The 16313-nt window shown below is 38.4% G+C and overlaps 1 protein-coding gene across 5 annotated transcripts in view; it reads right to left on the reverse strand.

The window, feature by feature from the left end:
- Positions 1 to 548: 548 nt before the first annotated feature.
- snap25a (synaptosome associated protein 25a) overlaps positions 549 to 16313 on the reverse strand; it is a 49588-nt gene continuing 33823 nt past the window's right edge. For 3 of the 5 annotated variants that reach the window (XM_034228491.1, XM_034228492.1, XM_034228493.1), the window contains 5 exons: positions 14687 to 14735; positions 10662 to 10779; positions 5148 to 5267; positions 3006 to 3150; positions 549 to 2117 (listed from right to left, as the gene is read on the reverse strand). In XM_034228491.1, the coding sequence (XP_034084382.1) occupies positions 2049 to 2117; positions 3006 to 3150; positions 5148 to 5267; positions 10662 to 10779; positions 14687 to 14735 (501 nt within the window). In that variant the 3' untranslated portion in view covers positions 549 to 2048. Of the gene's footprint in view, positions 2118 to 3005; positions 3151 to 5147; positions 5268 to 10661; positions 10780 to 10998; positions 11117 to 14686; positions 14736 to 16313 lie in introns of all 5 variants that reach the window. The other 2 variants (XM_034228494.1, XM_034228495.1) reach the window with 1 other exon arrangement.

Here is a 16313-nt window from a genome sequence, read left to right on the forward strand (position 1 = left end):
GGCCCCAAGCGACATTGTGAGATGAGCCCCCCCCCCCAACAGACAGTAGTGAAACATTTTTTTTTTGGAAACAAAGTACTTTGCAAATATAATTATTTTTCTTTTTAAACATACTCCTAAACTGTTGTCTTAATTGAGTTAATTGTGTAATCTGCAATGATTTGCAAACCAAAATGTTGCTTGCTAGATATCCATTGAAGGCACAGCAGCCGTCTTTATTTTTAGACAATGACTCTGGTCAAAATTCATAAACTGAGCAAGTCTTCAAAGTGTACAACATGGCAGTGTACTGAGGGAAGTATCCAAATTGAGCCTGTGTTCTACAAATCTTATATTTTGTTGACTGTCACTGCATTAATCATGTTTTTTTGTAAAATGCCTGTGCTGCTTTACGCCTAGAAATTATGCCAGTTTTAGAGCAGTTAGGACAAAAATAACTAATATAAATGCTAAAATGCATAGCCTTAGTGGTGTTTCTCTTTAAATATTACCCTGGACCTTAGAGAAAGAGACTGTCAACTCACAGGAGCAATAAAGACAGACACGGCTAGGGTTTATTACTTTTAATCAATGCAGCTAGCTACAAAATGTCCACCACTTTACACACTGACAGGATACAGAGAGGGAGTCTTTAATATTACATGCGTTGAGGACATCAATCTCACGGTCTAACCTATTGTGTCATTCAGGATTAGGTATTTAATCACCTTACTCTAACTACTTGACATTTTGGCGATTTGGTGTGCATAGCTCTAAAGTACAGAAGCAACAAAAAAAACCTTTGTATGTATTTTTTTGTTTCAGAGTATAGTTATTGTTGTTCAATATTATCCTTATTTTTACCATTAACAAACGACACGCGGAGAATAAACTTACAGATACATTCTTCTTATAAAAGTAAGGTCTCTCAGAAATATGCCTCTTTGCTTTACATTGCAAACGTTTATTTTCTTTCAGAGCATCCAAAACCTATGTTACAGTACACAACCAGTCCTCATCTTTCAGCACATAATCAACATCTTCATCACTGAACTGCATAATCATTTAGAAAACAGGTCATTGTTTTTGCAATACAACCCCAAGTCCTCATATGTTTTCATCTTTAACTCACTTTTTAGATCCCTTTTGCATTATTTTACAACGAGATGGTCACAGTTGGTAAATATATCGAGACAAAAAGAGTAGCAATATTGCAAACTTGCAGGAGTATGGAAGGATCAACTGTGTCCTAATACTGAGCATGCGTTTTGTCAATTTGCTACTGCCATGTTATCATTTTTTATATATATTTTTCAGACAGGTTTTATTTATAAGACTAAAATCTACCATTTGTCATGCAGAGAACGCACAATTCACATCACTTGGAATGCAATGTCTAATACAGCTACAGAGAGTCTAGTTGCACATTGTCAGAACAGTAACTCAGTATGATTGCGATGAAGGAAAATGTACCAACGACTGCCTTTTGATTGTAAGTGCTCTTTGCAATCCCATTCACCTGTATTGTCTCTTAACTTATGTCTTATCCCTTTTTGACGTGACAACACCAAAATAAGGAGCATGTCAGTAGCCTAAATGGAATGACACAATTTTACTAAGACGATACTGAGATACTAATAAGGAAAAACAATAGAAACAAACATCTTGTATAGCATTCCTATTATATACTTATCATCCAGAGCAGTGTACTTTAATATATATATATATATATATATCTATATTATATATGATAGATAATAATATATGATATATATATTTCGATAAAGAGAATAAAAACTTCACAGGTGAGCTAGAGAGCCATCAAGTCAGCACTATATACAACCTTTGGAAAGAATGATATACGGAGTATAAGAAATCATCTTTTTACGAGGACAATCATCTTGAAAAAGCTCGACAGACGACACACAGAACAACATTTACAATGGGAAGGGGAGGTGATATGTGCATGTGTGCAAACCTAGAAGGTCAATACCATGATGAAAGCATGTCAGCGCCTGTAGATGTGTGGCGCGGGACGCCGGGACCACCGCGCTCTGGGCTCGGTGTGTTTAGCCACTGCCCAGCATCTTTGTGGCGCGCTGGTTAGCCTCGTCAATCCTGGTCTTGTTGGAATCAGCCTGGGTAAAAGAAAAGGGGCAAAGGGTGAAGGTTAGAATATCAGTTTGATTGTTTTGTGGTATTTTTAAGTCAGGTTTACAAGAACACTTTGGTACTGTTTGCTGGTGGTCGTGCTATTGCTACAAGTTGATGGAGATGGAAGATGGCAGTTTAACAAGGTGTATGCAATTTGGCCTCACATGGTTCGCATCACCAACTCTAAGCTAAAGGCGGCTAATGTTAGGTGTGATGACATTTAGTAGACACATTTAGTCACTTGGTAGCAACCGCTGTTATTAAGACTCATAGAAGCTTCTGACAGTCATGAATGTGGTATTAACTGACAATATGTTATGTCGTAGAATAAAACGGGAAATCTCCTAAGTTTGTGTTTGCTTGAACAAAGATTACATTTTCTTTCCAGACCAGGCAACCGTAAGTGGAAAAATGCTAACTAATTTCCGGCTTTTAGAACTCATTCCTGCACCACTCTATTGCCTGACTTCTTAACTAAAACAACAATAGTTTACGTTGCAGGCCCAGGTATGCTGGAACCTGTAGCATTAAACCACATCTTCTCTTACCACCAGAAATAAGGTTTTGCCAAATCAACCAGGACTGTAATCTTTTGTCATTAAGTTTTAGCCAGATAATCTGTTCAAAACTAAAATATTAACCTTAGTGTAAATTAATCAGGTACTTACGGGAAACTATTTAGGAAAGGGGAAATATTAACATTATCTCTATCTTTACAAATAATACATTTGAAATCCCATAGAGAGTCAAAACTGGCTTAAATAAGTGATTATATGCATAAAGAACAATACATAAAAAACCTTAATCTTTATAAATATCTAAATTATCTGTAATGTAAGATAACAATGCTATGAAATCTTGTCGTGTCATACCTTGTCCATGATCCTGTCGATCTGGCGGTTCTGGGTGTCGATCTCGTTGCCCATGTCCAGGGCCATGTGGCGCAGGTTACCGATGATGCCACCCACCTGCTCCAGGTTCTCGTCCATCTCATTTTCCCGGGCATCTTCTGTTACCCTAAACAAACACACACACAAGGGCAGATTTAAACACTGTGTCGTCTGCATAAACACTAGGTCAAACACACTATTTTTCTTTTTGTATTACTATTTACTTGCACTATATTTTTTCTGTTTATCTGTGTTTTGTGTTGCTCTGTTGGAGAAGCCTGTGACACAATATTTTCATCGGCATAACTACACTGTAGCTATGTTGGTATGACTAAATAAAGAACCTTGAACCACATATTGCCACGATGAAAAGGTGGAGCAAGGCGATGCCTGCTCCTTCTGTGACTCTCACATCCACATTGAACCTCTGATCCTTTTTCTAGTCTCTGAAGATCAGGGCATGACCTCAGACCATGACAGTAGGAGGATCCTGTGCACAACTACATTTGATATCGCCAAGTTTCCAGCACTGGTTCAATTCTATATACAGATTGAATATAAATTGAGAAAACAATAAAAATAAATATATCACGGACATTTGGTATGGGTCTGTGTCTTAACTATGACATTACTGTATAACACAAACTGAAATTACTAACAGTAAGGTTACTTTATTTCCCTGAAATGACGCTGACTAAAAATAATATCTTGGACAACTAGGTAAAACCAAAATGTAAGCGTCTTAACTATTTAAATTGCCTTTGCTAAACTGAATGTTTACTCTTCAAAACCACCAATGAATACCAGTCTCAGGATACTTAGAAGTTATAAAGAAAAGGGGAAGAGAATGATGTGAAACAAGGGGATACAGATCAGATTGTAACCAACACTGCTGTTAATGTCTTAGAACATGGTGCCTGCTCTACCAGGTCAACTACCAGGGCGCCATGTTTTCTCCTTCTGTTGTAATGGGATCATTTAATATAACATGATGTGACACAATGTTGTAAAATGTAATCAACATGTATTCAGTATTGTATCTAATATCAAAAGTAGATATTGTCTGTAAACCAGGATTTCTTAGTCCGACAGAATATCTGGAGTGTAGTGAAGTGCTTTAGCAAAACCTGTCTGCATCAGGATGTATCTGTCGACAACGTTTCCATTAACCCTTATGTTGTGTTCGGGTCTCCCGTGACCCGTTTCAAGTTAAAATTATATAATAACTACGCTCTATTTGTTTGTATCGGAACAAGGCTTCATGATATCCTCCACAACAGCTATATAAACACTACAAAACTGATTTTGACAATTTTTGCCAAATCTGAGGGTCTCTAAAAAAAGTGTATAATTTGGTGTTCGGGTCTGGGGAGACCCAGCAGAATTGTTTTGGGTGACTCGAGGTCAAATTTGGCCCAATCAAGATTCATCTTTGACTTTAGACACCCCTCCCCCTTCATCCACTGTAACAATAGTTTTTCGCAACATGCACCTGGTCTCCCCTCCCTCTGCCCCCCTCCCCCGACGGGAACTCCACCTTTCTCAAAGAATATGTACACTAACACTTGAACCTGAACACAAATATGCACATGTGCAATATGTGGTGTAATGTGTTAAGGGCCATAACATTAAATTACAACAGGATTGTACGGTTATGAATGCATAATAAGTTAGTTATGATGTTAGTTAAAACAATATTGGATGATAGTAATTTTTGTGTGTGTTTTGGACTGAGATAAATCATGGGTCAAAATTGACCCGCGAACACCATGAACGGTAACAGCTTTTGAACACAACACAAGGGTTAAAGGCTTTAGGAGTGTTTGGGCAAAGTTTCCATCAACAATGTTTCCACGATTCGTTTGATGGCTTCTGGACTGTTTGGGTTGACAAGGATTGCACCAAGAGCTTCTCCATGTCTTAACTTTGACATTTTTTACAGTATTTCTTCACTTCGGTAACTTCGAGTAGGTCTCTTCCTGTTCTTTTTCAACCTGAAATGTATTCGAACCCCAACACGGACACTCCTATTCCTCCAATGTTCATACATACCTTTCAGTACATACTTTTTTCTCCCTTTCTCCCTAGGTGTTTCGATACGTAAACCTGAAGCTGCTCTCTTACCTGCGGATGAAGCCTCCACTGATGGCCATCTGTTCACGCTCGTCCACCACGCGGGCGGGCTGGCTGGCCACCACCCCATCCTGGTTTTTCCCCCAGGCCTTGCTGGCTCCACCTTTCATCCTGGCCACCGACAGCGAAAGGGAGGACGAGGAGGGACAGTTAATCAACATTTTAACCCTTATCATAATTGACCTCAACCAGGCTCCTCCCATTGCCTTGGATTTGAGGTACTGCAACAACATATATGTCAATATGTAATGTGATCAGCTGACACAGGGGTGTTATTTGGTTTCATGCATCCAGCACATAAATATATGGTGGGGACTAGACTAAGTCAAGCAAAGCATAGCAGGCAGAGACTGGTTGGTAAATTGGGTTTAAGTAAAGCTGTATTCTGCTGTTACACAATAGTAAGGTATAACATGCTGTTCAGAATCAGGCACAATATATTATATTCTTGCATGCATTTTATTAGCTACCACATGTTGGGTGACTCAGTGTGTGACATACCTTATCCTTATTATTTGAAAGTTAAATTCCTACTGGCAGTTCTGTGTTGTTGCTATGAGGACCCCCCCTCCCAATCCCACAGTTACATGTCCCAGTGTGACAGATAACAGAGAAGAGACGAGCTTTTGGCAGACACACAACACAGAGGACTGTCACATTGTTAGGATGGACGACGAGTAATGTGTAGAACAAACTGCCAAAAGGAAACAAAACAAAACAAGAAACTGGAGGTAGTCAACAGAGAATAACACCATGGTGAACTAGACCTAACCTACTCTAACACCCCCACCCTTTGTTTTGTGTTTTTTTTAAATGTCACTGCTTTTTTCTTCCAGGTTCAGAGTTGGATGTCAGGTGGCAGTGAGGCAGAGGAGTAACGAGTGTGTTAAGGATGACACTAACACCCATTGTTTAATCTGTAGCTGCTTCTGTCTCACAAATACAGCTGTGCTAACACGATATGCAATCGCAGCGCTCCATGGCTCTGTAAATGTCACCTCACTCTGCCTGTCAAACGTCACACCGCCTCAGCGTCTGTTTTGGCACTAAAGAGTCGGGGATAGAAAGGGAAGGTAAGAGAAGGAGGTTCATTGTTTATTTTATTTTATGGTTTTATCATGTTTGTATCTACAAAATGTTAAGGCACTTTTCGTGGCAGCACAACCAAACACCTTTCACCACTCAAACAGTCCACTGATATTTCTTAAAATGTAATCTAGGGTGACCAGGCATCCTTGTTCTCCAAGCAAATGTCCCTGTTTCAAACTGCGAGTCGAATACAACACGCTAAGTGAAATCATATTTTATGTGACAAGAAAGACCAGGCAGCGAAGCCTACCAGTTGACAACTCAATATTGTGTAGTGGTTGTGTTGGCCAACAGAGGGGGCTGCTTGCTACAGCAGCTGCATATAACTATTCTTATTCTACTTCTATATAGTAGCATATACTTGCTCGTGCTACATTTGTAGAAAACTCAAACCCCTAGAAAGGGAGCTGGGCATTAAAAAACATTTTTGTATTGGCCAAACGGTGATACTACAACTTCTGTGTAAGTCCGCTATACTGTAGTCCATTATGGGCCCAAAAAACCCTTTTGCCATTGACTAACTTTGGGAAAGGGCCGTCGTTAAGTCAGCGTATATTTTTTTGTGGTGCTAAATCAACTACACAGTACGAACTATTTAATAGGCCTATTTAAATAATTACATCCTAAAAGTTGTAAAATTAAATAGAATTTGAATCGAGTAATTTTCCTTTCTGTTCATTTGACTGAGCCAAGACTAGTCTGGACGTGGTGGATTAGAGAAGGGGCTAAAGAAAAACACAAGTTCTCAATGGGCCCAGCGACCCAGATGATCCAGGAATTTTTGTTTTCGAGAATTAGGACATTTTGGCTTCATGTGTATCCCAGGGATGAACTGGGTCCGGCCTCTAACGTTGTATCTAGTTCTCTATATATATATATATATATATATATATATATATCAAAGGCAAAACTTGGCTAGAAACTATCAAGTAAATTCACAACATCATCATTTATGTCTTTTCAAGAAGAGCCATCGTGATGAAAATAGATTATTCTGACAAATGCATCTATAGGTTACTACATGTACATTGTTTAGTTGTAAATCTTTCTGTAAATTATTTTCTGTACTATTTTTTGTTAATTATTTAACATAAAGGACCACTGTTGTTTGCATGTTATGCTGTTTTACTCTGAATTTGATATGTTCTGTTCTGTTTTATTCTACCCGTTCTACCAGTACCACTAAATAGCTGTTCAGATTGTTTTTTATATATATTTTGCTTATAACAAGAACAATTATATTCAAACAAATTTGCAAAGTTACTTCGTTTTTACCCAATATTATTACTGTAGTGCTTTTTACAATTATGTTTGATAATTTAATGATATTGATTGCCAAAATAGAAATGTCCTTCACATTTCACACATCTGGTCATCCTAAATTAATCACATACTTTGATATCATCCATGTAACAATAATCCATCATTTCATTGCTTGTATTGTAGCATCAGTTACCGAGTTTTGTAAATCCTCAGAGTGCTGTGTTGATGTATTCTTGCTCCTACACCGTTTTTTTAATTTATAGAAATAGACCGAGGCTTTGTTTAGCTCCCTGTCCCTGCTGACACACGCTGCTCTTGTCTAGTCCTTTCTTTTCGTGCTTTCTTCTTTTAATGTTTTTCTGTCCTCTTCCCTTTTGATTCCCAATATTGAACATCAATTCTCCTCACGTTCCTTTCATTTGATATCCAGTTTGGTCCCAATTGCAATTTGCTTCCCTGCAGTCTCATAATGGGGATCAGGCACTCCTCTAATCAGTTTCCCTGTGATTGAACTGAAATGATCTGATTAGATCATATGAGGATTGCAGATCCTGTAGACTAAAAACTAAAATAGTTCTTATCTTATTCATTCCTATCCACCAATCAAAGACCACTAACAGCATGCAGACAGCCGGAATCCGAATGCATTAAGTAGCAGAGAACTAGGAGTCAGCTAACTGATAGACAGCCAGCATGCTGAAAGGATTGAAATACTATCTTGACACGTAAGATACAAATGTAACTTTTTTAACTTTCTAGAAACCGTCTGTATGCGCATTAATTTGAACTCAACTTCCCAGCCGGCTACCATGCCACTCTCTGATATGGCTGGCCTACATGTGAGCGAGTTCCCCACGGGAGAGGGAGCTTGGCAAACAGGAATGTTGAAGCCTGGGTAAAGGCTTATTTGCACAGCGCTCTGCAGGGGAGCGGCACTGCAGAGAAACTGCAGCAGAACCAGAGGGGCTCAAACAGAATCTCTACACAGAGCCATGTAAAGACCTGGTTACCAATAGGTACGTGCGCAGTGGCATGATGTACTATTTGCACATCAAACATGACTACATCCCTGAAAACATCTGACTGCGCATCTGTCCTAACCCAGTTTCCAGCTCCCAAGAACAACACAGATCCCTCCTGTTTTTCTCCTTTGCTTTAAATCATATCATACTGTCACTTTGGTCTTCTTGTGAAGGGTTCACTACCTTTCTTCTAGCATTCCACCATTTCTGACATATACCGCCTTCCTCTTATCTATTGCTTTAAAAAAAAAAAGAATAACATTCTTTATTCTTCATACTAAATTAAATAAAAATTGTCTCTATGATATGTTCATTTGATATTGTTGTAGTCATTCTAAAATTAGAATATACACAAATAGTTTTATTATTACGGCACTTGAAATTGTGCTGCTTCCTACAAAATATATACAATTGACTGTTGCAAATGCATCTGGTTTAAACTGAAACTTTTGCCTACAGCCTTCGGAATGCCTATAGTTAACACAACATAATAAGATTTCTTCATCATCAGCATCAACAACATCACCTTCAATGTCAATATCAATATCATGATTTTGGCATCATCATGTGTAGCATTGCCGTAATGAGTTGCATTGTCATGCATGCATGAGCATTCAAAGGGTCATGCTCGCAAGTCATTCCATGTCATTGGCACTTGGTAGTTCAAAAATGGTGGCTGGGGGAAGGAGGGGTGCTCAGAGGGAAACAAAAAAAGTCTTGTTGCCTGCAAAGAGGTGAGGATCTACTGGATGTTAGAGCGGTGTGGTAAAGATCATGCAGATGAGGAGAAGTGTCAAACAGTCCTGGACCAGGCTGACCAAAGGCATTATGGGGCCGAGATCACTTAATATCCAGCTGGAGTAAACACACAAAATGATCTGAGTGCCAAAATGCTTCGGGAGCTCCAGCCCTGCTCTTTTGGTTGAATCTCTCTGATTTGAAAGTTGGGATAGCAAATAGCTACAGTAATATCATTGTAGGAGTCCCCTCTTAACCATCAGAGGTAATAGTTAAAAAGAAACGTTCAGAAAGCATCAGTACAATTGTTGCAAGTGGGACTTCTACAATGGCTGCACCAGCATTTAGATGCCTCCCATTATAAAAGTGTTTTGAGAAGTGGACGATTAGAGAATAGGGCACTTGGAGAAGGGCCCTTGATGGAAGGGGGCTTAAAGAGGCACTTATTGAATAACCTTGGCCTTCATTGAGTGGAAATGGGCTTATGTTGAGGACTGGACTTTTTGAGCCGGTGTCATAGGATTTGGGTCTAAGTAGGGGTAGAGTGTTTACACAGTTTGTAATTTGAAAGTATAGGTGGTAGTTCAGATGCCAATCATGTAGCAATAGCTCAGACTGATGGACTACTAAAGTATGTTTGCTAATCCTTTTTAGTAGAGACTGACAATGTCATTTGTGGTAATTTAGTTGATGCATTAATGGAGCTGTTGCTTAGTCACCACTGAGATGTATTGTTCATTTAAAGCTTGTGTGCAAGTTGAGGGTACCAGCTAAGCTAATTAACTCCTATCCATAATGCCATGGTGACAACTTACTTATTAGCTGTATTAGCTGCTGACGTCTCAGCAGTTGACCACAAGTTTTGTGTAATGAAAATCAATGTTAACATTAGCAAGCTATGCTAATTTGGCTCCACTTTCCGAGAGTGAGCTTGCTAGCTTTCACTTTTCAACCAAACATAAACAGCATGACAAATGTAGAGTGTAGAAAAGGGATGTATTAAGTCATTAATGGTCAACAACCAATGCTATTTGGACAATGGGACACCTCTGTCAAGAGGGACGAAGCCAGGACACTTCCAAAAATATGTCAAAAAAGTTTGATTTGTAGTTTTTCTTAAAACAAGAATTGAGGAGAATTACAATTTAGAATTTAAGTGTGCTGTGTATTTTGTGTGTGTATCGGAGATACATTATTTGAAAGCACATCATGGCCTCCAGTGTCCACCCCATATGGATGTGAAATGGACAAAGTTTATTTGTAGATGGAGCAGAGCGGACTATTGGCTGATGGCCATCGTGATGTCACTTCTACCTCGATTATATTTTTGATTTCTCAGATATTTATTCTGATCTTTGAATGGCAGGCAGGCAGGCAGGCAAGCAGCACCTACTTGTTACATGGACAGGAGCAAAGACCACAGAATTTCCCTAGATCGTTCAAATTCTTTTCTGCATCCTTCATGTCCTTATTGATTTGGTCCATTCCCTCCTCGATGCGCTCCAGTTGCTCTGATTAAACACAAGTCATTTATCCCCCAAAGAACGAAGCACAAGAAGAGAGAGAGGGAGAAGGAAGAGGAGAGTAAGAGAGAGATAAAGAGAGGACAAAGGAGAGAAGACAACAACTTCAGACACTCACTGTGACGAAAGAAAGTAAAAGAAAAAAAAGAGGAAAAACTAGACGCCACCACATATGTAAAGAACCGTTGGGGCATTTTCAGTACCTACTTGTTACACGGACATTTGAAAAGCCCACAGCATTTCCCTAAATCTTTTAAATTTTTCTCGGCTTCCTTCATGTCTTGGTTGATATGGTTCATGCCATCTTCAACACGATCGAGTTGCTCTGGTCAGGACAAAGGGATGACAGTAGTGGAATGAATTTCATTGACTGATTGACAGAAATATGAATTATGATGAGCAGTAATTGAGTCATGTGTTTTACTCTGGTGTGTGTGTGCAGGGTAAAAGATAAAGGCTGAACTTATTTCCTATTAATTTAGTGCAATAAAATGAAATGGTGTTTATGTTTGTCACTTCCAAACTTGTTGGGCCAGAGAGATTGTAGGCTATAAAATAATATTTAAGTAAATATCTGAATTTCTTATTGAAGTCAGTTAAAATATTCTTGAGAGTACGCTCAGTTGCTTTCAAGCCGATTGTTAGGTGAGAAGATCGATACCTTGATTGTCGGTAAGATAAAAATGAAGGTAGAGCAAGATGCCAGTTAGCTTAGCCAAGCATAAAGAGTGCTGTAAATAGGAATACAGCTAGCTTGACTCTGTCAAAAGGTAAACAAATCTGCTAGTTGCAAGGGGAGGGACCTACTATACAAAATTACATTTAAAGAACAGCTTAATCACTTTTACGGTATTTATAGGCTAATTCTGTTAACATTAGGTTTTAGCTAGCCAGCTTTTTGTTCTCCTATGTTTTCAGTTGTTTTGCTAAGCTTGGCTAACACAGCTGTACCTTCATATTTGGTGTAGGCTACATATATAAGCGTGGCATTCATCTTCTCATCTAACATCACAGTGTGAAGCAATACATACTTATTTTCCAAACTTTTCCCTATATTGTTCTTTTTTCTTTCACGGAGCAAGAAATAAAGAGATTGTTTGCTGTTAGCATAGCTGACATTTAAAAATGTCAATTTAATCGCACTTATTGTAAGTCGCTTTGGATAAAAGCGTCAGCTAAATGCAATGTAATGTAATCATTTTTACGGATCAAGGCGATTTCACTTGAGAACTGTTTAATGTGCTGGCAGCATAATGCCACATAAGGTAAGTCTTTGTTCCTTCATTTAGTCTACAAGAACAGTGAGCTTTAGTTGCTCCCTTTTGCTTTTCAAAATAACTTTTCCTTAGATATAAGATGTGACTAAAATATGAGTGATATGACATGCTTCTTGGTCTGAGCATGCAATCGCAGCCACTTTAGACACCATAACAGTTACTGGTTTTAATCTAAATGTGTGGACACAAATATGGCTTTCATGGGCTTGGGAAACTTGTTTTTAGTTGTTCATGAGGCTACCCTTTCTAATTCTGAGGATAATTATTTCTAATTCCAATGTGGTGAATTAAATTAGTATGATACCTCAGTGAATACTGGATTATAAAACAGAGAACTGCCTCTTACTTTGCATTGCCTTGGCAAACTTTCATGGTATTCTGGTTTATGGGGGCCAGGGTCTTTAAAGTGGTGGTGCACTGGCGACAAATAAATGATCCATCCTGATTGTGATTTAAGGAAATACGGTGCAAGGTGTGAAAGGGTGAGGCACAGTTAAATATGGAACTGATTCAAAAAGTAGTTTTTTAGATTTTGTAAAATCCCTGGTTGGCATTCATTTATGTTAATATATTCAACCAAGAAAGGATCCACGTTGAGTCAGAGTTTTTAGAGCAAAGTGGGGGTAATGACATTAATAGTGTTTTTACAAAGGTTAGTGACTCAAGGTTTTATATTAAAATAAATGTATAGCAAAAGCTCTACACATTATAAAAACTGTCTCAGATGTATCGCAGTCCATAAAGCTAAAGGCTCTTCTTCCTGCATGTAGTCAATAACAAAGGGTCAGGGGTCAGATTAGAGTAACAGCCTCTTGTGTATCAAGTCAGTTGTTGCAATTAGCTTTGGAGAGGTGACTCTGCGGGGGCAGAATAGTATGGCCGCTAGGGATGAGGGGATAAATGGATAGTCAGAGGAGGGTTTAAGCTTTTATCCCCTTGAGTGAACAAGCGTGTTGGTGCAGTTACGGGTTTATCTTACAGGATTGGTGAATAGGTTGACAAGCATCCCAGCCAATGGGAAAGCTGAAGCCCCATGCCTTTGCTATAGACAATAAAGAACTACTTCTGCTTCATAGTTTCACATTGCCACTATTAGTTGTTTGATGTTGCAGTTGTTTTATCCTCTTCAGATGATATTAGCTCATTCCATGGGCACAATCAGTTGTTATTGCCTCATAGATAAGAGTAGGGAGCTACTAGTCAATTCTGAGGGTCACTGTCATCTATTTACATGGCTGATCATCGATATAAATACGATAAGATGAGGCCGGCCTTTATTTTGCATAGTAATTATGATTGGAGAAAGAAGTAAGATCGTAGTATAAAGGGCAACAAAGACCATATAGGTCATGGTATAATGATTGGTAAAAAAAAAAGGAACATTAAAACAGGGACAGCTGTTCTTGTCCCACGCTAAACATAAACTCTTTCACTTATTTTAAGTTACGTACGTTCTTATTTTAAGCCAAACCATCATCTTTTCAGGAACTTTACCAAGTAGTTTTGTTTATTTGCAAAGTCAACCCTGTTTAAAACTGCAACTGTTAACTTTAAAATGTGCAATGTGCAGGCATTTTGCTCTATCTGAACAATGAAAATAGTACAGCCATTGAATGGGCTTTTCGAAATGGGCCTCACTTTAATCATGTTGTTCATTGAGGGTTGTTGGCTTGCTCATAAAAAAACTGCATGTAACCAGGGATTGTACAAAGTATGGGGGTTGATTGAGGAGTGATTGAAAAGTTTGTCATTACCAGCTAAATCGATCGTTTTTCTTATCCACCTCTTGTATTTTAACACCTCGGTTAGCTGTCAGCAGGGTATCTGATTTCACCCCCAGTAGTATTTACAGGAAAAGAAAGATTGGCCAAATTGTAAAGAAGTGAGCTATAAAATGGGGTGTATTTAAAGGTGGCATATCTGCTGCCACTTCTTTTGTAATAATGTTTATAAGCAGATGTGGTAAAATAAAAACATCTCTTGGCATTGAATTCAATTTAACTGAATCTGTGAAACCAACATGACTGCCTTTTTATAATTTTAACATCCAAGAACAGCCCAGTAGTCCTTCGCCATAGGCTCCCACAGTGACAAACACGCCAACCCAACTGAGTTCTGGAAAATGAATAAATTCTCTCGATGTTGAGCTGTAGGGTTTTGGCACTGAAGTGGCTTTTATTAAATATACCTTATAGTTAATGTTTGGCACTTTTTATTCTCTGTCTTTGTTGAGCATAACAAAAAGCTGCTGGCAAATCAAAAGCAGTTAGGCAAATCAAAAAGAATATGTTAAACAAAGGAAACAAAGGTTGAAGGTAGCTGAAAGAAAGAAATTCCCCAAAGTTAAACCCTTGACGTCCTCAAAATATGAATTAGTTTGGATATGCATTTAAATGAAAACAAGCAACTGCATGTGAAACAATCGATCCAATCACAAGTGTTTTGATACCTTACATTTTTATCATCAACATTACTATTGTAAATGGTAATGTCCCCTGTGGTTCTGCTAATGTCAACACAATCTTTTACTTTTTATTTAAAGTATGAGCTTTTTTATATGTGAATAGCTCAGTTATTTCATGTTACTAAAGCCGCCATCTCCCCTCTCACAGACTTACCTCCCTGCTCGTCCAGCATAACCAAAGTCCTGATGCCAGCATCTTTGCTCTATTCCCCAAAGACCGCCAGGTAGAAAGGAAGTGGGAGGGAGGGAGGACAAACAAAACGAAATAAAGGTCAGTAATGAGGCCACAACAGTTTAGGGAATCAGTTGCTGCTGAAAAATGTGAGCTCCTAAGCAATTTACCCATCCTCAACTTTTTCCCTTTTGAACCATATTTTCTTTTTAGCAGATTAAAACAACATGAACTTAGTCAGTGTTCTTTATCACTATTTTGCTTTCTTTGATATTATATTCTTCTACTGCAATAATGCTAGCACAACAACAAAGAGAGTCCAGGTTTATCCGCATGCATTACATTTAAAAATGGTGACAAGTTTTATGATGTCATGATTAAGGAAATGGTTATATATTTTTGGAAATACACTTATATTGTTTATAGAGTTTTAGATGAAAAGTTCATCATTCACATGTCTCTTCGCTCAATATGAAACTGCTGTCTCTAGCTAGTCCCTGGCTCGGAAAAAAATAGTTCCAGCAGGTAACTTTACATGAAGCCATAAAGAAATATGATATACTGGGTTAATTAGTGGGTTATTAGTGGTCTTCCAATGAACCTTTCACAACATGGGAAATGGTGTAGCCTACACAATAAGCATTGAGTTCAAGTGGTTAGGTTGTGAGAACGCCACTGCTAGCTAGGCTACAATAGCAGTATGGAAAGCGACATTAGCAGTGTTGGTCTTTAACCTTTGGAAATGAGCTAGCTGTTAGCCACTGATTCCCGTCCATATGTTAAGTGTACCTCAACTAGCTTTAGCTTAGAATTTACCATATATCCTTGACAGTTGTAGTCTTTTTTTCTCAGCTCGCTCGTGGCAAGAAAGCTAATTATAATTAGTAAATAAATACTATAATTACAGTATTGTATACCACAAAAGGTTAAACTATTCCATTAAATATCTACAGTAGGGAACAACATACATCTTGAAAATCAATGTAGAGATAGAGAATTACAAATTGGAAACATAAAGACCCATATGTTTTTAAGTAATCAACCATTACCCATGATGTCACACAATACAAAATATATTGTCATCTACAAGAGCCTAGAACATCACGATACCCAGGGATACTTTTTTTGTTATTTCTGTCGTCCGAAATGAGCAAATTAGGATTTTTTCATATTCCCTGTTTCAGCATGTTGGTATTGATTAAAAAAGGCAAAGGTAATTCTGTCAACACAACTCAAGCATGAAAGTTGAAATGGCACCCAGGAGATTAACAATAAAAATGCTGACTGCAGAGAAGATGTTCTGGCTAAGGTTCTTGAACGCCTAGTGAGTGAACAGGTAAAGGTGTTTTTATGTACAAATGACATCCTGTCTAAACATCAGTCAGGCTTCAGAAAGCAACACAGCACCATCACTGCCACAATGAAAGTGGTGAATGATGTGGCGAGTATTTTAGATAATAAGCAGAGCTGTGCAGCTCTATTTATTGACCTGTCCAAAGCGTGATACCGTCGATCATCACATTTTAAAGCAGAGGCTAGCCAGTATAGGCATGTCCAGCCATGCAGTGGGGTGGTTTGAAAACTACCTCTCTGAAAGGTCCCAATGTGT

This window comes from Gymnodraco acuticeps, unplaced genomic scaffold (genome assembly GCF_902827175.1).
Source record: "Gymnodraco acuticeps unplaced genomic scaffold, fGymAcu1.1, whole genome shotgun sequence".
NCBI lineage: Eukaryota > Metazoa > Chordata > Actinopteri > Perciformes > Bathydraconidae > Gymnodraco > Gymnodraco acuticeps.